The sequence below is a fragment of the Pholis gunnellus genome, assembly GCF_910591455.1.
Source record: "Pholis gunnellus genome assembly, chromosome: 12".
In the NCBI taxonomy this organism is placed as follows: Eukaryota; Metazoa; Chordata; class Actinopteri; order Perciformes; family Pholidae; genus Pholis; species Pholis gunnellus.
The window spans coordinates 3,900,020-3,925,180 of NC_136539.1; the positions used below are offsets into that span (position 1 = coordinate 3,900,020).

The 25,161-nt window shown below is 46.7% G+C and overlaps 2 protein-coding genes across 13 annotated transcripts in view; both read right to left on the reverse strand.

Annotated features, from left to right (window-relative positions):
• Positions 1-25,161, reverse strand: part of LOC306704181 (LIM domain only protein 7-like) — a 47,471-nt gene that overhangs the window by 12,301 nt on the left and 10,009 nt on the right. For 10 of the 12 annotated variants that reach the window (XM_079170420.1, XM_079170416.1, XM_079170419.1 and 7 more), the window contains exons 4-14: positions 22,243-22,349; positions 13,392-13,422; positions 11,790-11,903; positions 10,659-10,881; positions 9,679-9,928; positions 5,059-5,088; positions 4,120-4,234; positions 3,099-3,235; positions 1,904-2,588; positions 1,190-1,450; positions 639-753 (exon numbers count right to left, since the gene is read on the reverse strand). In XM_079170420.1, the coding sequence (XP_079026546.1) occupies positions 639-753; positions 1,190-1,450; positions 1,904-2,588; positions 3,099-3,235; positions 4,120-4,234; positions 5,059-5,088; positions 9,679-9,928; positions 10,659-10,881; positions 11,790-11,903; positions 13,392-13,422; positions 22,243-22,349 (2,068 nt within the window). Of the gene's footprint in view, positions 1-638; positions 754-1,189; positions 1,451-1,903; positions 2,589-3,098; positions 3,236-4,119; positions 4,235-5,058; positions 5,089-9,678; positions 9,929-10,658; positions 10,882-11,789; positions 11,904-13,391; positions 13,423-21,259; positions 21,283-22,242; positions 22,350-22,448; positions 22,532-25,161 lie in introns of those variants that run through there. The other 2 variants (XM_079170421.1, XM_079170417.1) reach the window with 2 other exon arrangements.
• Positions 5,095-9,499, reverse strand: LOC306703990 (uncharacterized protein; the record flags this gene model as incomplete). Its single annotated transcript, XM_079170200.1, has 4 exons — positions 5,095-7,453; positions 7,870-8,016; positions 8,350-8,841; positions 9,123-9,499. The coding sequence occupies 4 exons, from the start codon at positions 9,497-9,499 to the stop codon at positions 6,652-6,654; spliced, it is 1,818 nt and encodes a 605-aa protein (XP_079026326.1). The 3' UTR covers positions 5,095-6,651.

The window sequence follows — 25,161 nt, forward strand, 5'->3', positions numbered from 1 at the left end:
AGGTCGTTGTACTTTTGCATCTTCCTGCTCATCTGTCGTCATTTTTAGCGCTTTATGTCACTTAACTGGATTTTTAAATGTCTCACCAAAGGACTGCAGCTAAACAATTTGCCAGCTGGTTAACATTTACAGACATGGTGATTCATGTGCGTTGTCCTTACAAATACAAATTGAAATTAAACAAAGCATGATGCATCGCGACAAGTACACTGTAGGCTGAAACTGGTGAGACAAAGCTAGACTATTGATGCGGTTTAGTGAAACCTCACTAAATTAAATGAGAAACGAGCGACGGTGGAGAAAGCTCAGTAGAAAGAGAGGCTCAGACCCAGCAGATCTGACCCAGATAGACGCTGCCCTACATAGGTCTGGCAACGCCACTGCAATGGACTTGAAAACCTGCTGACAACCATCCAGCAGTGCCTGGCTCTCATATATATCAGCGCCTGGGCACTGCTTTCCACTATTACTGCTGTACTGTATCTGTGAATACATCAGGTGAGATGTGACTGTTTGATCTTCTTTGAACCACTGGGAATGTTGTGAGTTTAGCCAGTTTGGCTCATCGGCACGCATTATACTGGAAGGTGAATAAAGCTCATATCCTGTTTGTTTGAAGGTACGGCTCTGACTGTTACCTCGCTGGATGGACGTGATGCGAGCTCCTGTCGAGTCCCACGCCGCCTGGAAGCCAAAGTCTGTGCTGCTGTTGGGCTTCTGGTTCAGGCTGATCCGCATCTCACAGTAGTTCTCCTTGAAAAGCAAACAGAGCAACACAGGTGAGTAGAGGCGAACTCAAAACACAAAAATAAAGAAATGTGGTCCTGACTTCCCATCGCTGCGCAGACCGCCGTGTCAGGTTGTGTTGTCTGAGTGTACGCAGGTCTGCTTTGGCAAGAAAGCCTCGCATTAATCATTTATGGCTGTTGATTAAATGCCAACCTGTTGCTATTCTTTCATTTATGGGTTGCATTATTCTATTATTTTTAAGCAATCTTTAAATTGAGAATAGAAAAAGAATGAAAATGTGATTTAATGACGCATTTGGGTTCACTACTTATTTACCAGAAAGCCAGAAACACATTCAGTGACTGTTCACATTGTCAGTCATGAATAAAATGTGTTTAACAATCTCCACTTGTCAATATACAAGCTGATCGGTTTTATCCACAGCAGGTAATGTGAGTACCTGGCTGGTTTCTTTGGCTGGAACAGGACTGAGTGGGGCTTCGGTCTTGACCTGAGGAGGGACGGGTGAGACGCTCTGAGTAGAGGTCTTCATCGTGGTCTTGTCCTCCTCCTCCTCCTCCTCGTCCTCGGTGCTGTGGGCCGAGCTGGACTGAGACAGATGCTGTTCCTCAGAGGTCATGAACTGGTGATAGCGGCTCGGCACCGCCGACTTCTGCGAAGCCACGGCGTCGCCGTTGACGCGCTTCTGGGGGTCGTCCACCTGTTCAAGGTGAATCCAGATTGTCAAAGGATGCACACTTTGAGTCTTTGACAATAAGATAAAATGAACTCTACAGCACAGGGCCGTTTATAAAATGCTGATAATGGAGGGAATGGTGGGGGGTCAACTCTCTAACTGAGCATGAAACTGTTTCATAATCTTCACCTGAAAGTCACGAACTGATCTGATGAAACTGTGACAGTAATGAATGTGATGGAGGCCTAAAATAGCAGCTCTGGCAGCTGAGTTAGCATTATAAAAACACTAGCTTCATCTATTATTCATACAGTACAGTAATCAGATCGGACTCTTTGGTAACATCGATGCCTTCAAAACACTGCACCGGAACAACAAGGCAAAAGATTTCTTACTGCCAAAGAAACACCCTGTAGATGTCCTTCAGTCCCCTTGTGCTGCACTGGTAGTTTGTATTTAGAATGATCAAGTACTCACTGTAAAGGGTCGGGGAAGAGAAGTGAGGCGGGACGACTGGGTCCCGAAGGGCCGTGGCGTGACAATCGAGGTCAGGCGTGTGCTATCCGGTCTCTGGTAGCTCCTGGGGAGGGAGGCAGAAACCCGAGACACCCCGGGAGGCTTGGGTTCCATTGAGCTGGGCTGTGGTTGTTGTTTGTACAGAGAACCGGAGGAGGGGGCCCTCGCCTCAGTCTGTGCTCCCGACAATGGGCGCCTCGGCTCGGGCAACTTTTGCTGGGAGCTTGAAGAGGAGACGGCGGCCGCTGTCTCCACTGCCTTGACTGTGCCGGTGCGTTCTGAGACTGAACTCTGTGGAGGTGCTGCTGCTGCTGCCGGAGATCGGGACCTGGGGAAAAAGCTGCGGCTGGCGGGAGTGATGGTGGTGGTGGCGTCGCTGCCTGCAGGACTGTCCACAGTGTCAACTCCCTGTGAGGTGGGAGGGGAAGCGGCCCTGCCAGTAGCCGGGGAGGTGGAGGGGGGTTTGTCCTCTTTCCGAGGAGGCTCCGGGGATTCAGAGGAATGGTAAGGAGTGTCAATGGTGTAGCTCCTGGCGGGGGTGGTTCGGGTACGAGGAGAAATGACGGGTTTGTCAAATACGTCTTCGTCGTCCAGGTAAGATAGAGATCCAATGCGACCACCAACGCTGTTTTTTCCTTTATTTTCTCTGAGGACCGGACACAGGAGCAGAAGAGGGATGGGATGAGGAGGGGAAATAGGAGGGGGAAAAAAGTGGACAGTGATGGGTGAAATTAAAGACAAGGGTGGAAAGGGGTGCAATTTAGGAAGATGAAGGGTACAAGTGACAGGAAGGGGAGTGAGTGTCAGGGAGGAAAATAAAAGGGTTGAAAAGAGGGGTGGGGCAAAGAAGGGGGAGGCAGGTTGTAAGCCGTGATTAGATTACACTTTCACACTGACTGAAGGCACAATTACAGAGAGGCTCCTCATTCACTCCTGCACAAACAGTCCTCCCGTCTCTGCATTTAATAGCCCAAAACTTCTCATGCACATTTATTCTATTACTTCAGCAAAGGATCCCCCGTCGAGGGTCAAAATAAAAGGTGTAGAAGAGGGACAAATTAAGCAGGTGTTGCTTTTTTGGGTAAAAAAAAGAGGATAAGAAAATAAAAATATCAATCTACTGATAGATTATCTGTTCAAGGGTGTTTTCTCTTACCTCTCCTCTTGCATCTCCTTGAAGGTCTTGGATCTTCTGCTGCTGGACGTGCTCTGCTCGGTTTTCTCCCTCTCCTCTTTCTTCTTCACTATATCAGAGTTGACACTCTTGCGCCGGTTCTTCCATTTGCTCAGGTCCTGTAGAGAAAAAGGAAGCCCATCTAACATCATGCACCATTTTTGCAACAGTTTAAAACTTAGATCTGGATAAAAGCAGAGTGGTTGTGTGGCTGAATGTACAGCTGGAAGGGAGGGAAGTTGAGAAGGAGAGAGAAAGACAAAAAAAAAAAAAAAACAGCCAGAATGGGCTACATTTGAAGGTGTTCTATTTGTGTGCTTTAGGCTCCTCCCGGCTCACCTCCCCTGTGTATTGGGGACTGAGTGACCTAAATGCTACTTTAAGACTCGATTATATTGCCAAATGACACCAATCAGACTGCTGACTGTCACAGCAAGTCACACAGACATGGATCACCTTTTATCACTCTTAATTTATCCACCTACAAAATGAGCGCTTGTGATGCATTGGTGGTGTTTAAAATTGGAGCACCGCTGCCCTTTGAAAATAATTTTCCAGGATTAACCTGTAAACCAAGTCAGCTTTACATGGATTCATGTATTTGTTTTCATTCCATTGTCTTACATCGTCTGTCCATATTACATCATAAAAACGGTCCCACATGAATCATATCGTTAATATTTACAGGAAGTGGTGCTTCCTGCCACAAACACTGATTCGGAAATGAGGACAGTCCATAGCCAGAGGGCAGCGCTGAACCAATCAGTGTCAGCCTCCGTCTCTGGCTTCTATCTGAGCAACTCTCTTTTCACCCTGCAGGCCACATTCTGCACCACAACACCTGCTCTCCTGATTGCCGCACGGATCCTTCAGATCACGTGCTCACGAGTTGGAAACAAAACTCTTTTCCTGCCAGAGCCAGATTCTCTTGATTTGTAAAACAAGAATATAGGGATGGCGGACCTCGAGCGTCAGCGGAGCAGCAGACATATTATTTACTCACATCCTGCCACTGATCCTCAGTGTCCTTTATCTGCTCGCGGTGCTTCTGCAGCTCCTCGTAGCGAGACAGCTGGACAATGTTGGGGTCCACCTGGATGTCGCTTGTTGATTTACTCCTGCGGACAGAAAGAGTTAATAGAGTTTTCAAAAAAAGTCCCTGAGCATCAGCAGCTCAAGTGAGAGGTGGATGGGACGTTTAGTTTGCATATCCCGGCAGAAGCTTTACAAGGTAAAAAAAAAAAAAAATGTTAGCAAAGATTGCATGCATTACTACTGTGTCAAATAAACAGTAAAAAAACAAGTCAAAATAATTTCCACCTTTTACCTCCCGTCCATATGTTTGGATGCTGAGAATAAGTCGGATTAGACCTTTAACCTGTAACCAGGTGTTAGTTTGCAAACACAGCACACGGGTCACCCACACAAAAAAAATGTTGCTGTAAGCTGAGTGGGTTAGTAACATGTATCACAGCGCTCCCCCGTCATGCAAAAAGAGCAGAGTCCCTCACAGCCTTCAGAAAAATGCACTCTTTGTCCTCTCCTAGCTGTTGAGACGTACATGTGTCTCTCACTCTATCAGGGTGGACAGACCAGCGCTCAGTCAGAACTCTCACTGGGACACGCCAGAGTTTAGGTGGATGACCCAGCGTATTGCTACTGTGTGCATCTTTTCACTTTGTTGCTTTGTCAATAGAGCTTTGTGGAGCACCAACCCCCGCCCCCCCCCCCCACACACACACACACGCCCCTGAACTTGGCCCCGTGCCAAACAATGCAATGTGTTGTGTGTCAGCATTTAGCAGCCGGTGAGTGAGAGCAGTAGCACAAAAGCAAGGGGGCGGGGGGGGGGGGGGGGGGGGGGGGCTAGCAAGGTGCAACTGCATGGGGGGCCAGAGTGAATGCAAACGTGCCACATTCCTGGGAGCCCGCATCAACTCACCCGTCGATACTCTCTCGCGCTTGCTGCTGTCTGGGGAACCGGAGAGAGCCAAACACAAACAAAGTCACATTTCTGTGGAGGGAGCCTTTGACAGCGAGTGTGTGAGAGTAGCCCGGTCAAGAGCGGCGAGGCCAATTAGTCACAGACCGGATCATCGCCCGAAAGCTGGTGTGGGGCCACAAATGTACGTGAACCCAGCTGAAATATGACGCGGCTGGTTTTCACTTTATACACTGCAGAGGTTAAGAGTTTCAAAGTACAGTCTACCCCATAATCAAAGTACATATTTTACTCTTACCTGCATTACACAATCAAAGATACATATTTTTCTTCTTACTTGCAGTACAGCCTAAATCATCTTTGATTCTGGGGTGAACTGTCCCTTTAAAGGTGTGTATATAGTGGGCTTACAGCGCGGTATCAACTGTCCTTTCCCTGACATTTGTATGGGGAGTTGTGCACACGCATGTCTCTCTAAACAATGCTGCCTTCTGGAGACTCCAGCATGATGTCACTGGTAACGCAGCTTTAACATATGGAAGTGAAGTAAATCCAGATGGCCTTGACTCAGGTTAAATGGTTGCTTTGTGCGTGCTTGTGTGTGTGTGTCTGTTCATGTGCAAACGCTGCATTACAGATTTGTGTTCAGGTTACCATGGAGTCCACGAGTCGCGTCTTCTCTCGGAGCCGTGGGGAATTTCTACAGGCTTTTTCAAGTCGGCTCAACAGACTCGACTGCATTTCTAATCGCCCCAGCTCGGTGCTGTGAGCGTGTTCAGGACGCTATGTTCGGATATTACTCAGGCTTGAGCCTTTCCACACTCTCTCGCTGGACTTCGAGCTTCACATGTCAGTGTGAAGTTCCCTCTCCTGAGGGAAACAACGCTGAACTCTGGACAGCTCCGTGTTACTGTAGGTGTTAGGTGAGGTCAACAAATGGCCACACATTCCATCACGAGAGCATGAAGTCTCTTATTTTCTTTATTAAGCTTGTATTTTTTTTTTCCATTCACAGGCAAACTCGGTCTGACAAGGAAAACAAAACCAAAGACTAAATGCAGAACTCGGGTCTGTTTTAACAGATCTCATGATGTACCAAACACTATTGATAGAGTCGCTTTGTTCAAAAATCACACTTCAAAAACACAGTGGTGGTAGGTCTCCATGCACAGTCTCCCCATCCACTCAGCATGTACATACCACGTGTTGCGATGGTAAAATGAACCATACCGCCATCATGCAGAAAAACCACAACCAATGTCATCGGGACTTTGACCGCGGTTTCTTATTGACTGGAAAAAGACTTTCAATTTTGAGGTAACAACAAACATTTAAAACAGGAAAAGGTTCAGAGCTCTTGCCGTGCCTTCGTTGCAGTCTGTGTGACTGACCCAGTGAATGCTGAAGGCACCTACTCGTTTTCATAAAGAAGAGCTCGACGAGATGGCCTTCAGACCAGTCACTTACAAGTTGGATCGACATGCAGTCTGAACCACATCACTATCTGAAAGAAAATATTCCAATTCTGAAATGGCACTAATGACTTTTCACATTCTACAAAGTCAGGAGGAACTAACAAGGCATGATCTGTCTTTACAACCTCAGAGCAGCCAGCCTCTCCACCATGAGCCTCTTCTTGTATCTCAGCCGACTGGCCTCCCTGATCTCCTGCATTCTCTGCAGGTCGCCTTCGCTGCAGGAGGACGGCACTGAGGGCACCATCTGACTGGCCGACGGGTCTCTCTGTGAGCTCCGGCTCTGATCGGAACAGAGTTTCCGGACGAGCATGTCATCTGTTTTAGGACGCGCCTCCTGCCCAGCCTGATCCGGTTTATGTGCTGCCGCCTCCTGGGTCAGAGGACACGGGGGGCACAGGAGTCTGGCCTTGAGATCGGGAGGCAGAGCCCACGGCTCCGGGACGGGCATGGGGGTGTAGTTGTCCGGTGCTCCCGAGAGAGGCCGCTGTTGCTGAGCCTGCTGGGTTTTCTCCTTGCGGTAGACCACGTCGTCCTGCTCGATATCGGGGTAGTGGTTCTCGTCGTCGCCGGCACCGCCGTGTCGCTGGGTGACGATGTTGAGCTGCGGCTCTGACGAGTAGGGACGGCGGTTGGCCGACAGCTGGGTCTTTATCATGGCCATGTCCGTGTTGGACTGGAAGGCCAGGGTTCGCCTGGTGAACATGTCGTCGTTCTCCAGGTCGGGGGAAATGCTCTCATAATCGAAGGGGTCTGGGGGCTCGCGGGGGTCTTGGCGCCCCAGGAGGGGCCACCGCTCACATTTGACCAGTCTGGGCCCAGAGGCGGGGTCCACTGGGGCAAACGCCAGAGGGGGGGTCATTAACAAGGGGGGTTGTATCTCGGGGAGCTGTGGGAGAGTGTGTGCTTGAAAGCGAGGACTGCAGGGGTTGGGCAGAAGGAGAGAGAAGGACAGAGAGGTGATGAGTGCATGCATGTGAACTGGATCAAAGAGCAAGAAAAGGAGGAAGAGACACATCACGCTGCCATAGTGCTGATATTTGATTCAAACAGATGTTGATCAAATCAGGATAAATAAAACTGCGACGCTAACTGCCATCACTGGAATAGCCTAATAAAAATAGCATAAAGCTGAGTTACAGCCTATTTTCTACAAAAGTCAGTGGAAGCGAAGTGCTTTATAAAGCGTGTTAGGGCAACCTCGACAGTATATATTATCATTAGTGTATTAGAAAGCAGGTCGTCAGCCCCAACAGGGGCCAATCATATTCCTTCTTTTGAAATCTGGATGCTCTAAAACATCCCGTCATTGTCACAATCATGCAGCTGTATGGACCTTTTCCCCACAACAAGGGTGGCGCGAGCCGAGGCCTCGTGCGTGTGGGGGTGAGAGGGGGAGGGGCCGGAGGGAGAGCGGGCAGAGGGGAGCCAAGGGCTGATGTCACAGTCGGAATCGTCCGACGAAGAGCCCGACTTCTTATAGCTACAGCCAAGGACGGCGGGGTGGAACGAAGAGAAAGGGAGAACAGGAGCAGACAGAGTAAAAGGGAGGGAGGGGGGGGGGGGGGGTAGGAGGTGATGGCAAGAGCAGGAGAGGAGAAAGGAAAAGTAAGTGGGAGGAATCTGTACAGGAAATGCAGTGAATGACAGAATCTTAGGATCTAAAAAGGTTAAATTGGTGTGTGTGTCTGGTGGAAAAGAAAAAAAAGATTGTGCAAGAAGAAGGGAATGCATTTTATCTGTATTGCTACTAAATATAATAAAGTAGGTATATATATGAGAAAATTCCATGCTTGATTTCAACGTCCTCACACACCTGAAGCCTTGCATCTTCTTGTACCAGGGTCTCTTCTGAGAGCCCAGTTTGATCTTCTGTATGTGAACATCTTCTTCGGGCGTCCAGAACTTTGGCAAGAACTTGTCATACACTTTGGCCACGGGCTGGGGATTGACGCCCATCTTGCGGGAGTAGAGGTCATCCTGGACGGGGTCAGCATAGCCCACCTCGTCATCCTCGTCCTCGGAGTCGTCGTAAATCTCCCTGAACAGGCTGTCCGCGGACAAGGGCCGGCGGGGGTCCACCCTCACGGTGCCCTGCCGGGGGGGCAGCACACCCCCGCTGTTGACGCCGCCGCTGCTGCTCGAGGGAGACAGCCAATCACACGGGTCAAAAAGGCTATTTTTGGGCAGCAGCACACCACGCCAGTCACGCAAAGAGTTGCCAAACAACCTCAAACGAGATGCCGCAAGGATTAGCAAACCAAACGCAAGCTCAAAAACCAAGCTGTAAAAGAGGCAAATCAAAAAAATGGATTTGGGGAGTTAATGTCGCCAAATCACTCCTCCAAGCCCATCAAATTCAGGAGACGCAAAAAAAAAGGACGTGCTGCAGCAAAGAAATCTCAAAACAAGTCAAACAGAAACCAACTTTCAGGCGAGTACAGAGCTCTGTTAGAGGCAGCACACAACAACCAAGGGCGTTGCTCATGGTTACAATCAACCATGCAAACTGAGGGTAAGAGAAGCGCTCTAGTTCGCTCTCATCAGGCAGGCACATCAAAGTCACACAGTTGCTTCATGTTCTCTGACCTGAGGCCGGTCACATTCTGTTGAGAGGCAACATTGGGAGTCATAGTGACCTTAGGCCAGGGGCCCCCACTGGCCCCAGGCGCCCGTCCCGCCACCAGGGGACTGACGGGCACAGCAAAGTTGGTGGGAGGAGCCGGGAAGGGGCTGTGGAAGCGTCTGCTGGCCAGGTCATCCAGGACGAGGTCCGGGTCCGGTCGGTCTGCGTCCGAGTCGCTGCCGCTCTCGTACTCGTAGGCCCACTGCAGATGAGCCGCTGGCGAGGCGCTCTGGGGCGCCTGGCCGTTACCGCGGGCGTCCGAGGGAAGCCTCGTTTCACTGAGGTCGCCGTTCCACAGGAAAATGAAAGACAACACCGGTACACAACCAACGTCGACCATTCAACACAACAGCACGACAATCACCCACATGATGGGAAAGGAGACAGGGTCAACTTTGAAGCGTAGAACTTTGTGTGCGAACACTTTGTGTTACTTTGCGTTTCAGAAAAGAAAGAGGAATCAAATGAAACAGCACCTTCAAACACAATCAAAGCATTCACTGGTGTGTGTCACAGTACCTGGTGAGTGTGGCTTCCTCCTCCGTGTACATGGGGTTGGCCCAGCTGCGCCGGCTGTCCTCATTGCGCTCGGCCCGCTTCTTCCTCAGCGGAGCGGGCACGTAGGCCGAGGGTTTGTCTTTAGTGGGCAGGAACTGGTTAAACTGGGAGCTGGCCTTGGGCGTGAGGTTTACTGACCGGCGGTAACTGAGACCGCTCTTGTTCTCGGCCATCCTGGAGACGGAGTCGGCCTCGGTGTCGCTGCAAAAACCTGGGGCAGAGACGGAGCGGGGGGGGGGGGGGAATCAGATTGTGGGAAATAAAGAAATGAAGTGGGAGAATAAATGGAGGAGACGAGGAGAAGTAAAAAAGGAGAAATGAGGTGAGAGTAGAGAAAAGAGCGAGGGGGATCGTGTTGTGTGTTCTGGCGTGACTCTGGAGGAGTAACAGAGGGGTGCAGGGTGGGGAACGGAGGCCTCCTCATTTACAAGCCGCTGTGGAATGTCTCACTTCCCTGTCCTACAGCGTGTGTGTGTGTGGGGGGGAGACCCACTCTGAGATCACTGACCACTACTTCAACCCCTCAAAGCAAGCTACTTTTTTTGTCATGAAACAAGATTGCAGACGAGCTTCTGGCGTTGTTATACATCTCCTTCTTTGGGTGCTTTTTTCACTGAAAACATTCACTTTCAGGAGCACACCACTAGATGGCAATAGGTGTTTGTTTTCACTAGTGGGAGGAAACTTTCTGGCTCCTTTGAAGCATAGCTTTCCAGTTCACAAACATTTGAAGTTCTGGACAGAACAGAGATGAAATTTGAGAAAGTCTGAACACTTAAATGACAATCTGCAGCTAGGATGTGATGGAGATAAGACAAAAGAAACATGCTCTGACCTCTTAAATGCCATAAAGTCAGCTTTAGATCAAAAAAGACAAGAGGTGAAGAACAGAAGATTCAGATATGTTTGTGTAGAGATTCAAAAGACATGAGGTCTCTTACCCTCGCTGCTGCCTTTAAGAGTGTTGTCAGATGAGATGCTCTGGGGTCGGGAGCCCAAAGAGTCCAAGCTGTCCAGGGAGTCGTCTCTCCTGTGTCCTCCTCCTCCTCCTCCTCCTCCTCCCTCTTTCACTTGGAAGAGCTCCTCTCGCTCTGAGCACCAGCTGTCTCCAAAACCGCTGTCTCTGACGTTGCCGCCTTTCTGACCGGACGATTCCTGCAGAGCCTTTCATATACGCACACACACACACACACACACACGGTCAGATAATAGGCTGCCAATTACAATATTTAGCTCAGCAGTGTGTGTGTGTGTGGTGCGTTAGAGGTCTGCACTGTCTGGCCTCTCGTTTCTGCACACTGAGTGACTGGAAACGCTCCTGTACTGTCCATAAGAGACCGTGCACCGTGTGCCGTTGATGACTGTTTACTGCCTGAAGACATTTTTGATGGCTCTTGAACACATAAGCAAGCCCCGGAGCCACTTTAATTAACCAGCGTGGCTACGAACAAGCCAAAACTTGAAAATGGCTTTCCAGATCTGTAATCCACTGAATCCTACCAGACAACACATGTCCACAAACTAAACCCGGCCTAACCCCGCGCCACTGAACTTGGATTATCATAGCTAAACGTACAAGACGGCACGGTAACCGACTGCTATTACTGAAAACCCCTGCAGTCAGTTTAAATTATAGGGGACTAGCGCACCATCGCCTTTAAATCTATGTGAGAGCAAAGTGCCAAATTCAACACTGGAATGAGCAGGGGGGCAGGAAACGGGCTCCTTCAAAGAGAAGAAGCAGCTATTTTCACCTGCAAATATGAGCCAACTGTGCGACCGTGCTGGAAACAAGATTTGAAATAGCAAAGTCAATGGATTGGGTCATTTATGACTTAACGTAGCTTTGGTTTTAGAGGTCAGTAATCCGAGGCCCCTCGACCTTTTCACAGCCATTCCTCCAACATAGTGTACATACCGCGGGAGGACACAGAAATGCACTGAGCAGTGACTGTAAAAGAGGATTTTCTTCACGATTTATGTGGTTTCCACGAGAAAATGAAGCTTTTGTTTCATGACGACATGGATAAGACAGCTTAGAGTGAGCAATGGGATGACTATCCATGTTTTACCTTGGATAGTGCTGTGCCCAGTAAGCCCTCGAACGCCTTCAAATTGAGGTCGGGACCATCATAGGAACGGTCACACTGAGCTCTTCTACCAAGCCAGTAAATGGTGATCAGCACCTGGAGAAGAAGAAAACAAACAGCTTCTTACACAAAGCATACATGTGGAATACAGGTGGAAAAATCCACTACCATTACCAGACATAGTACATCAGATTAGAGCTCTACATCTACGCCAGCCCATGAATGCTCTGTGCCAGGTGATTGTTGTGTTAGTTAGCCGCACTGACACCAGGTGATATCACTGCCCTTGTTTCCAGGCTCATCCAGAATACTCTGTTGCTGTTTGTGTGTCGGGCCGGGCAGGTAGATGTGCTGCACTGAAGCAAACAGGCATCGCTATATTGCAACGTTTTGCTGGTCCCCTTATTACACGATACGCTTCAAACTGACGCGTCAGCTCTTTGGTTTTGTGTCACGCGGCCACATGCGGGAAAATAATGTGGGTTTGATAAAACACGATGAAGCTGTGATGTGAAATGCTATGCTTTCACTTGCACTTAAAACATGTATGACTAATAAAACATTTATGGGATCAAAGTTCCCTCAAAAAGGGCAAATTAAACACTATATCTTGTAATTGAATACCTTTCAGGATACTTTTCAAACGTACAGACAAGACCTTGCAATATATGTCAAATTTACCGAATGAAAACCTGTGTCAGTCACAATGCCTTGGTCATTATGAAGACATTGCTCGATGTAGAATAAAAGCATTTAAATCTAATGCAAACCCTACAGTGTGCCTCTGTGTGTTGACTTGCATTGTATACTTTTTAGAGCCCAGAATAAATGTCCACCCACGCAGTTAGCCCTTCACAAGATGAATATCTCAAATTAAGTCTGGGATTAGTTTAGTGCCCGTCTGTATTTGATCTTTTTTCATCCTCCATCTCGCCTCTCATTTCCTGTCACAAAGACCCCCAAAAAGTGAGTGTAAGCAATAAAGCTAAATGTTATGTTACCATCACATATTCAGTTGTTTTACATCAAATGTCATCTTATGGTACAAAATGTTTAAGGGACTTTTAAGGTATGAATTTAAAAAAGAACTCCATAGATATATTATGACTCACGATGGACTGTTCAAAAAAAGTCATAATCGATGCAGCAGATGCAGAGATATCACATTTCTTATTCCACACATTCTTATTCCTTAAACCTGGCTCCTACATTACCCATAATGCATATAGCCTTCAGCTGCTAGCCCCAAGTACAGATGAGGAGCTACAGAGGTCAGGTAAACTCACTTCTTTCTATCTCCACAACTCCAGAATATATATTTTTTTTAAACTTATAGTCTTCCGCCCGCAACCAACTCAAGTGACATCACTCGAGTCAGTTGTGGCTCAGGTTTCAGATTTTGCACAGCTCTCACTGGCGCCACAGAAGGCTTTATACACATGTAGGTAGTCCTCGCTAACACCTATAAAAAGGCTTTTAAAATGAACCCTGAACAGGACTGAAGCTAAATTATATTTTATTATTTCTGAATAACAGGTCAATAAATTAAGCTCTTCAAAAAAAAGGTTATATTTCTCCACTCACATTTTTCAGCCTTCTGTTGGTCTCTTGATGCCTGCGAGAGAAAGGGCAGAAAACAGAGGTGTGTGTGTGTGTGTGTGAGAGAAAGTGACAATAAAAGAACAGAGGGCATGCTTGTTGGGTCTCTGTGTTGGGCGGTGAAAGGGCTGGAAAGTGAGAGCACAATCCAGACCCACTGCCAGCCCTTCACTCACTCGCACACAACAACAAAAACACAGGCCGAGAGAGGAACAAACACGCTTTTCTGGAAACAAATAATTGTGAGCCATTAAGTGTTTTAGGTGTGCGTCTATTTTTACACTAATCTCACACAATCAAGCGGCTGTAAAAACACATAGTTAAAGCTTAGGTGCACAAAGGGGGTTTTTGTTTCTGATTTCAAACGATACAGCTAATAACTGACGATTATGAGCTGAATACCGCTACTGTTGGAGCAGCAGGGCCTCTCGCGTGCTGCCCAGCTCATACAGAATTTCAGTCGTATTTCTGGGATTTGACAGTTGACCTGACAAGTCAGCAAATCACTCTCAGCTCATTCTTGCTCCTGTGAAACCAAACAACACTCACAGTGTCAACCTGCAGGCCCTGATATATTCCCTTTTTTTCTCATGCACATTGTGTACCTGTCGCCTAAGGTGGCCGTAGTGTCTATTTAGAGAGGTCAATAAACAGCTACAGTGCACACAGTGGCCATAATGGTGACAGGCGAAGATATACATCCCCTCTGCAGCTCTGCATGCTACACATTCCTGCTATCACACGGTAATACAAAAGTCACGCATGCCTCTCTTCCCCCTGAGCACATGGATTTCCTCACAACCCCTTTCCCAGCATGCAGTGCGACCGACGCAACAGCTCAGAGTGCGATGCACGTGTGGCGTCGACACCTGAGATGACTGCTGTGTCAATATAACGTCAGGTTCATATAGGTCGCTAAGTTCAGGAGGAGGAAACACAGCCAGGACGTATTATTGAGCACATCATTTCACCAGGGGACAACTGAACTGATTGTCTGATACAGTACTTCAGAACAATTTGAAGACATTTCTACATAACTTAAGCATTTCAATTTCACATTAAAAACATTGGATTGTATAATAAAATACAACAGACTGGTGAAGATAAAACCACTGGGAATGGGAGCAGATCAACTTTCTCACCAGTATGCGTCATCGTCAGGGGTGCGAATCCTAATTTGCCAACGGCGGACACTGAAATGGACGGTTACCAATTTGGCATACAGCAAATTTATAGGCCCAATAAAAGAGGTGGGAGGGTAACAAAAAATACCCTCTCTTGTGTGGCTTGGAACACAGTCACAAAGCCTAAGATTATAGCAGCGCCGGCCAGATCCAGAGAATAAAAAGAGCTGTATACCAAAACTACCACCACACTGCTTCTCGTAATGCTTATTTATGGCTAGTGGTGATAGTAAATATAAAGGGATATGTTCAGGCCTCCAGCGGAGCCTCGGGACTGTTGAAATCAGCTGAGCGCTCATATGATTGAGTGCAGTCATCAACAGAACGTCATCCGAGTATGAAACACAGTTCTGCACAGAGTACAGGCAAGGAACAGCCTCAGTGAAGTAGTTTTACTTATTAAAATAAGCACTTTGGGTTTTTGGTCTTTAATGTGCCCAAAGGAGAAGAAAGCCATTTGTGTTTGTGTACCCTGCACACATGAAAGGAAGCCTGAATCTATAAGAAATATAATATCTATCATGTCAAACCGATTCAGAACAAGAGTCCTTGAGAAGATGTCATTTTGTCTGTTTTGTTCCAGGTTTAAAAAGTTCTTGTTTCGGATGTAAAAAAGGACACTTCAGGGTCCCATTTGTGCCCAAAGACTATATTAAGTATGAGAAGGAAAAATGCTAAACATTTGTTCCGATTGGTCTGAGGTCTTGAATTATGAGAAGGACATACTTTGTAAAAAAAAAGAAAGTACAACATTGAAAAAGTTTAGATCACGTGACAAATCATGCTTTTATCAAATGACAAAGACAGGATTCTTGAAAAATTAGGCAAAAAGCTTTCTTTTTGTTTATTAAAAAGTCTCCCACATGATTTTTTTTTTACACTGCATCTATCTTTGGTATTCAACTTATTATGAATTCCGAAATACTCGATTGTGCTAGTTGTAATATCTAATACACACAATTCTCGTCATACTATATTTATTGTTTGGGCACGTGGGACTACTGTGTTTTCCTAAAATATAACATTTCAGTTGTGGGCACAAATGGGTTACAACTGACTCCTATCAGCCAATATATGCCTGCTGTACAGTGACAAATTAACCAGCCAGCCGTCAGCCCTGAGCCTCACCCTCTGCATGCTGACACAGACATTCACATCAGCGCTCTCTCGCCGAGGTCAAAGGGTGACAGACATCCTTCTTCTTCTAACCTCCAGAGGAGATGCAACGGCACAAGACACCATGAGTTGTGCGGGTTAGCAACTCGCTGTATGCTACACAACCACACGACGCAGCATAGGTGGGACGATAGCTACTCTATCAATCAACATTAGATGCACAAGTTTCAGATGCATCAATTATTAAGAGACTAATGAAAACCACATTCTATATAATAACTTGAAAACAGGTTTCTAATTTATTATTATTAAAACTTATACTATACCTCTTTCTTCTCGTATGGCGACTGAATTGCGTGAATCTGCTGAGGACTGTGTTCTGCCAGTACAAACCAACCAGACAAAAGGCAACACATGCAACCGATGAATCGTAAGCCGCTATTCAAATGCTGGACAAATAACTTCATGACAGGAGCTAAAGTAAATGATCTTTCCCATTAAGTCGATCACGTGCCGTGTGAAGTGACGTCTCTGTGCGTGGACCGAACGGAGACCACAGGATGTGTCTCCGTCCATGCACAGCCACCAACGAGATCGAGGCAGCTCTGAGACAATAACAACATCCCAAAGACAAACAAACCCGGAACACCGAAGCCCTAAATTAGTGGGTGTGCATGTGTGATGAGAAGCATACCTCTGCAATGAAGATTACTTGCTCTGCAGCATTCACCAACTTCCTTCAAGCCACGTTCTTTCATTCTAACGAAATAGTTTCGATTTAAAGACACACCCAGCCGCTCTCACCGGGGAGTCCTGACCAAACCTACAGGGAGAGTTGGAACAGAGGAATCAGCCGCGGGTGAAGACGGTGTCGGGCATCATTGTGGCGCGTACTAATCAGAGACACTGCAGCCTCTGTGAGGCTGTAGCACAAATATAACCCTTGTGTTGGCCTTTTTTTTTTTTTCATTTACAGCCAGGGCCGTGTCCGTGGTGTGGAGACTTTATTGGCCTTTCACTATCATCGCTCGTTTGCTTTCACCATCTGCCACAATAAATGACGGCAGTGCCACATACTAAACCACCAAACCAGAACGTGCCGTGCCAGCTCAGTGAACCACACCCCAAACACTAACACACGGGCCACTTCTCTCTCCTTGTGTGTTATGCACTTAAAAACATTCAGACTTTGTCACGGTGAGCGTGAAACTACATCAACAGCAGTACGCACACACATGGCGTGAGGTATACAGTATTGAGTAAATTCTGATAACAGGCAGTCCAGATCTGTCTGGGAAACAGCACATTCCTTCAGGTAGGTCAAACATTTGGTTTGATCCAGAGCCAGGGATGCCATTGCGCAATCCCAATCATATAATCACACAACGCAGCCACTCCTCTTGATCTATTGTTTGAAAAGGTTCATTGACATTCCTCAAATGACTATTTTGATGTACCTGCCCAGCCAGTGCAGTTTCCTTTTTTTTTCCGGTTTGGAGAACAGTCAACCCTTGTCAATAATTTGCTTAAAAATCAAACGGCGGCAACAAGTGAGACTTTGGACTCCTCTCAGCGGGGGATTTGTTTTGTCAGTTGCCAGAGGTCAGGGTGCAAAAGCTGGACTCATAGCCATGAGTTCTTTACCTCAATACAAGTAGCAATACTTCAGGGTAATAGTAGTCAATTTCAGGGAAAAGTACTAGCTTTTAGTACAATCGGCAGAATATATTTTAAACCTGCATGAACTGATTTTTTACCACAGCAGAGACACTGACATGTCGTCACTTTTAAAGCAAACTTGTTCACAAATCACTGCATATTTTGACATCATATTTTTAGAGCAACATTATCATTCATCTGAAGTGGTGTTTCTGGTCACCTGGTGAATTCAATTCTAATATTCGCTCTCTTTTACATCTGCTTTTTGTCTCTTTAGCTGCTAAACTGTGTTCACCAGCTAGTCCACAGCTGTGTCCGTCTGCTGTTTGGTGCTGAGCTGGTGTGTGCACGGCGGGTTTTTAGAGCTTCTTTAGCTGAAACAGTTGCCTGCGGCGGGCGAAATCGATGCCATGAGAGCGGAGTGAGAGTGAACCAAAACAGTAAAGTTTTGAGCCGAACAGTTAAAAAAATGAGCTGAAAACTCACTTTACAGCTCCGTAAAGCCGATGGGAGCTGCAGACTCAGGTGATAATAGTGTCTTCAGCTGGTTTAACGCTTCCATTTGAGACATTTGGATTGATCTCCATACTTCCCACTAGGGCTGCACGATTATGGCCAAAATCATAATCGCGATTATTTTGATCAATATTGAGATCACGATTATTTATCACGGTTATTCATTAATGACCAGTTACCGGACCTTAGATATTTGGCGGCGGCGGGGGGGGGGCGGAATCGGGGCGGAACACCGCTGTGCGCGATACAGAGAGCAGGGGAATTGTAAACGCGACCATGTAGTGACAGACGTGACATGCCGGCGTGTAAATAAATTAAGCACAAGTACTCGTCCTTCAAGCTCCCGTCTCTCTACTCTTCTACTTCTTCTACTCTTCTACTTCTACAGGGTCCGCGCATGACAGCTCTCATCTCGTTCGCCCCCTGGTGGTCGGCTAACTGTTAATTGAGGAAGCGCTTGATTTGATATGTAGCAGAGCACGTATTTTAAACGTCAATATCGCTGACGATCATGCTCATTTAATCGTGGCAGCCAAAATCGTGATCGCGATTAAAATTCGATTAATTGTGCAGCCCTACTTCCCTCTTAGATACAGTGAGGTATAAAGCATAAAGTAGAGATACAAAAGTTAAGTGCAAATACCTCAGACTTGTGCATAAGTACAGTAATTGAGTTAATACTTGGTTACTTTCCAACACTACTGATAGCTTGTTCTCCGAGGAGTTTCACAACATTTATATAGCTTGAGATCAGATATGCTGCAATTCATCTTTGACTACTTTGATAAAAAAGTAGACATTAGGAGGGTGAAGCCGAAGTGAAGGCAGCTTACACACTGAAATGAGCTGAATAAGCATGAGAGTCCCTCCGCAACAACAAGTACAGAAGCACAGTGTGTAAAGTTCCAGTGTAATGACAAACAAACACTGCATATCCTGCAGTATCTCTGTGACAAAACGCCACTTGTTCAGACGTTCATAGAGGTCAAGTGTACGGTGATCAGCTGACCTTTTGTGTCGCGAGCGAAACCCCGGCGTGTTTTTGCGTTTTCCTTTATGTCAACTAAGAGTCGAGGTCCCGGTCCAACCTCGACACCCCGCGCTGTTGAAACTTCCAAAAGGCAGCTAAGTGTCTAAAAAGGAAGTGGCTGAGGTTAAATGGAGCACTTTCAGATGCCATGATTCATCTGAAGCACTCCAATGCCCTCAAGCCCCGTTTTCCTGGGCGGCTGTTACGAACGGACAGAGTTGGTCTAAAGCAGCCGGTGAGTTATATGGAATGAATCCGATTCTGGTCTGGTCAGAATGACACCGCTGGGTGTTTTCAGCACTTGGTTGTAGTTCAGCGACACGTGGAAGATGTGAGGAAATCTTCCAGAACGCGTCACCCAGCAGCTTATCAGTCTGTTCCTCTATTACAACAGTTTGTCATGTTATATATACATATACATATATATATATATATATATATATATATACATATACATATATATATATATATATATATATATATATATGTATATATGTGTGTATATATGACATATTTTGATGTTCAATGTGTTTGTAGCTGGTAAATGTTTTTATCAGACAGCAGGTTACACAACTCGAGGCAATAGAGCAACATGCGCTCCTGATGGCAGTGAGGCCAATACTACAACAGCCGCAAGGCTCAAAGGTCAACAAGGACATCCAATAATCTTTTATGGCTGTCATGACAACGCGGCCCAGTATGAATTAAACTGTGTTCTCAGCACACCTTGCTTTAATATTTATTCAATATCTGACTCAAGCCATACGCCAAAAGAAAGATACCTGCCAACGCTAATAGATTTCAAGCACAAACTGTCAATGTGTGAGATTCATCTGAGTCAATGGGAGGTTTCTTTTTCACTGAACTAGTGTTGAAAATGTGCTTCTGTACATTTTGGTTGTGTAGCACCTTCCATGATGTATCAGTGAAGGGCTTTACAAGGAAAAGGAAACTTACAGCACCAACAGGATAACAGAGAACAGGGAAGCTGAGCAAAGCACCTGTCAGACGGGGTTTAAGGGAGTGGAGGTTGGACACACACCAGGGCAAAGACAGCTGATCGAGACAACTCTCTCTCTCTCTCTCTCTCTCTCTCTCTCTCTCTCTCTTTCTCTCTCTCTCTCTCTCTCTCTCTCTCTCTCTCTCTCTCTCTGTCTCTCTGTGCCTCATTTGCCTACAGGCTCTGATAAGCCACAGTGAAATAAAACTATTGGTCGTGCTCGTCTGCAGCCATGTTTGGGATCAGCTCCTCATGTTACTCTGCGTGTGCCATCTCTAAATACTGCAGTCGTGGGCACCACAACATTGAGGCTACAAATATTTCTACATTCTAGCCGGATGAAACGACGCCTGCATTTAAGAAGAAAAGTGACTGAAAAATCAACTTGAAGAGCGGACTTAGAGTCGGAGCAGCCGAGGGTTCATCAGAAAACAGAGAACCTGAAACTGTTTGACGTGAGCAACAGCAGCAATCGAAGAGACTGCAAAACCTAATGAATGTATTGAGGGGGACGGGGGGGGGGGGACAACACACTATTAAAAGCGCTTGTCAAAGTGACCCCACAGGACCTAAAAATAGAAGGTGCCCCCCCCCCCCCCCCCCCCCTTCCCCAAAACCCCCACACGCAGGCAGACATGGTTGCAAAAGAGCTGAGTACACCCAGTTCCAACAGAACAGTGAGACTGGGACAGTCGAAGGATTACACGCTAAAAACATAATGTGAAATGTGTTTTTAGTAACATGTCAGCTTTCACTGCATACATCTAGGTGCCATTTACTTTCCTGAAGAGTCCTTTAGCACCTGTCTCATGGTAGAAACGATAACGCGCGAGCGGAAATGTCCGATAACGCAACAGGTCCATAAAAGACTTGTCTCTGTATTTATGACACTGCTGTGCCTTAGGGCAAGACAGGGTGTGTCTTGATGGAAAAGGGCAGGCAGATTTGTTTATCCAGAGTTCATATTCCAGTGTACAGCACATACACTGTGTTTTATGACCGCCGTGGTTTCGACACCATTGTCAGCGTTACTGAATAATGACTGACAAGAGCCTTGGGTGGATCATGGGAAAAAAAATGGTCCTCCACATTGTGGCGACATCTCAGAGGAACAGTTTAATTATAGGACATAAACTAGCGTCATTTTGTCAGCTGAAGTGATGTATTTGCTACTACATGCTTATCTCCTTGAAGTTTAACAACCTACAGGTATGGCCGCAATGCTGTACAGCCACACACAGAGAGAGAGAGAGAGAGAGAGAGCGAGAGAGAGAGAGAGAGAGAGAGAGAGAGAGAGAGAGAGAGAGAGCGTCACTGTGGATGGACTGTGCTCTGAGCTCTGGGTTACCTCGCTTCCTCCTGAAGGCGCACCTGTGTAAAAAAGAAAAGCTGAACAGGTTGTTCGACATACCGCAGGCATATCAGACCGGCACGCAAACGACCACAGAGCAACTGTCTGAAACTGAAAGAGTATAAACAGTGTTTTTCTGTCCTGCTCCAGCTGAGCTTCTTTCTGTTCACACTATCAAGAATAAAACATTTCTTGATGTTCCTTTCCTTCCATGAGTTGATTATTTTGTCATGATTTGTGATTTTCTAGACCTGCGCCAAAAAGGAAATCAACTTGATCAGATCGGAAACACCAGGCGTGCTTCAAACCCGTGTAGTTTCATCAATCATATTTGAAAGAAAACACATAGATGTGTTGTCATTATTCTACTATATCGACTGCTGCTGCTGCTATTAGTAGTGGTAGTTTCTCCATCATTATCCTGCTTACTACTCTCATTATAGGAATCATTTCTGTCATACGCATTGAATGTGTTCTGTTATGTTGTTCATTCTGTACACATGACATCTATCACACTTCTGTCCATCCTGATAGAGAGATCCCTTCCTTTTTAAAGGAGTTCTTCCTGTTCCGATGCGAGGGTCCCGGGACAGAGGATGTCGCATGTGTACAGATCGTAAAGCCCTCTGAGGCAAATTTGTGATTTTGGGCTATAAAAAATGAATTGAATTGAATAGAGCTGTGCTTACACGGGTGCTCACCAACACAAGAATACATGCAGACTGAAAATAGCGCTGACCTCTTTTTAAAAACTGCAGCTTGAATCATGTCTCACACGAGGACTCACGTGCTCCGCAATGCCGTATGTGTGAACGTTACATGTTTATACTTTCTGCGCAGATTAATTAAAAACATAAAAAGAAGCTGGTTCAATCAAGGAAGAGTCAAAACCACGAGTTGGACCTCAACTCTGTAAATGGCAAGAACAGGTAATCTAGTGGTACCTGTATGTTAACAAAGCTCATCAGATCAGAACTTACTTGACTGTGACTCTCGTGGATAAGTCCTGGAGATCTCCTGGGTGAAAGAGCTGCGCCTCCTTTAGTCCGAGCTTCTTGCAGGCTTTGAGGAAGACGTTGAGGTTGTCCTGGACAGAGAACAAAGCGGGGATGAGGGTTGTCCACCTCCAGGAGGCGAAGAATAATCACACTAGAATTCTCTGGCAGGGGACGCAGCCTAAACTCACTGCTTCCAAAGTTCACACAGCCAGAGAGCAGAGACAGGACGGGGAGGAGCATGTGTGTGGCAAATAAGAAGTGGCCCAGTGCAGAACACACACACACACACACACACAAACACACACACACATGCGGGAGGGGAAGGGAGGGGAGAGGCTGCGTGACAGGAACTGACTGACAGCAGCAAAGATACCTGTGGGCTGGGTTAGGGTGGGGACACAGCTTCAAACCAGGAAGGATGACATCAGAGCTGTGCACAAGTCCCACCCAACCGGCCGTGCCAGTGTAAAGGACCTGACACACACTCACACACAATGCCGGCTACGCTCTCCTTCTCCTCACACCCAGAAACCGTCCCCTCCCCTCCCCGTCAAGCCCTTCACTCGAGAATACCTGCGGAATCTGCGGTGGAGTATTTTGGAGACATTTGGTTGCTATGATACAGGAGGTCGGCTGATAGAAACCGACGAGAGGACATGGGCGTGTCCTACACTGTGTCAATCATTTTATACTGCGTACAGTTTTATGTGTGTGCACATAATTTGCACAGATGTGGGAGAGTGATGCACAATGGCAAAAAGACATGTTGTTCTATAAATATACATGCGTTTAAAAACCGTTTAAAAAAACCCACCATTCCTTTCAGGGGTTATGACTTCTCCAGTTCTAATCCCGAGTGTCTTGTTCGTAAGTCAGCACTTCCACTGGAACTGAACTCCATAGGAGGGTTTCATGTAATGACACATGGCCCCAACATGGGCTGGAATAATTAAGGGGTAGCTAGTTCTATATTTAAATGGCAAACATGCTTATTAGCAAATGCTAGGGAAAGTGTTGACCTCTCTGTGCAGGAATCCCTCACTAACAGCTTTGCTTGTCCCTTAACGGCACTTTGTCGGGCCCTAGGGGTCACCGTGGGCCCCGTACAGGCCAAGGATCCCCCCCCCTCCTTCTCTGTCAACAGGCACTGGGGTCACCCTTTATTCATTATAACACAGAAGATATGTTCTCCTCCTCTGCTTTCTCCTGGTAATAGACATGGTAATGGCATATTTTCAGATAGGTGCAGAGTAGAGTAACTGCTAATGACCTGTCGAGGTTTATCACATACAGTCCCTGCGACATCGTTCACAAGCGTGTTTTTCAGTGACACCTAATTTACCACCATGCGTACGGCACGTACGGTCAGAAACAACAAAGTATACCTCGCCTCGCCTCAGCGTGTCGCAACATTCAAGTGCAGGTACTCTGCATGTTGAATATGATTAAAGCCCGACGCATACTTGGATCTTTAGGCTGATACCGCCATTGATTTATTTTTTAAGTTTATAACACTCAATAACAATATATATATAAATATTCTTTTACATAATCTACACATATACCATAGACAAAGAATGGTGACCTCAATATCTACTGATTTTTAAAGAACAAGAATTTTGTCAGTGCTCTCTGGTGGACAATCTATGCAACTGTGACACAGACATAATCGCTGGTCATTTCCTGTTACTTACCGACCGACACATACGGAGAGACAATAATCAAAAGCTAATAGCGACCGATATATTGGCCCACATGATTTACTGGTCTGGCTCTCGATACGACTTTTATTTTTTGAAAGAATGCAGGCCATAAAAGACCACTGAGCTCTTTTGGCGACCGGGCCCTGCTCTAGCCCCTGTGAAGCCAAGACTCACCATAATCCGATGTAATCAAGGCCCATGTAAAAGGATCATTAATATCACTTAGGTCTGAATGTCTTTTGAACTCAAAGAGCATTATGAACACACTTAAAAGCCCCCCCTCCCCCCCCAACGACCAGCCCCAGAACATGCAGAGATAATGATGTTGAAGGAATGTTACGCTGACTTGTGCACATAATCCTGCTAAATATGCTGCACCCATCCAGCAGCCTCCTAATCCTCATGCAGACTCGAGGAACCCCCTGATTTGAAGCACTTTCGCACCGAGAGACGGAAAGACTCGACTTGTAAGGTGTCCGATTCGGATCCCTACCGGTCCCTCTGTTTCTTCCACTGCATTCTTTGTCTAAGATGGGCATACTCTACATTTACCCTCCAGTGACCCCTGCCAAGCAAAAGCTATGGTTAAAATATCAGGCTACGCCTTTCCAAGTCCCGCGACAATAAACCCAGAAAAGATGGAATACTGGAAATGTTGCTTCTCCTGAAGCGGACCCAGTAAAAGACCCCCCGCCCCCTTTTCCCCCAGCTGTCGGGTCCAGACATAACATGCACCCATACAACACAAACAGTGGCAAAACACGGTGGGATGCCTGTCATTGCTCGGATGATTACACAGACATTTAGAGGAGTAAAGACACCCTCGAGGGTCGTTGGAACTGTCTGTTTATCTCCTCCCACTGCCACCTCAACTCACCAAGGAGTTGGTGTATGCGGGAACATCCAGCAACATGCCAATTACAGCGTCTTTATGGTGGGCAGAGTCTTCTTTGACTCCGTCCCTCTCTAGAGTCAGCCCAGTGGGCCTCAGATCCGGAGCCCCCGCTCACATAGCTGGCTGCCTCGACCGCACTGCTGTCTGCTTCCTGCTTCAGCACCGGTCAGAGCGGGACAGGGGGCCACGGGCACCAGGGGGCCATGGCCCAAACCCACAGCTCGCTGACTGCTCAGCAGCAGGCAGGAGAAGTGTGTTGACATGGGAAACATTCCCTTGGACACAAGCGAAGCCAAGGAATAG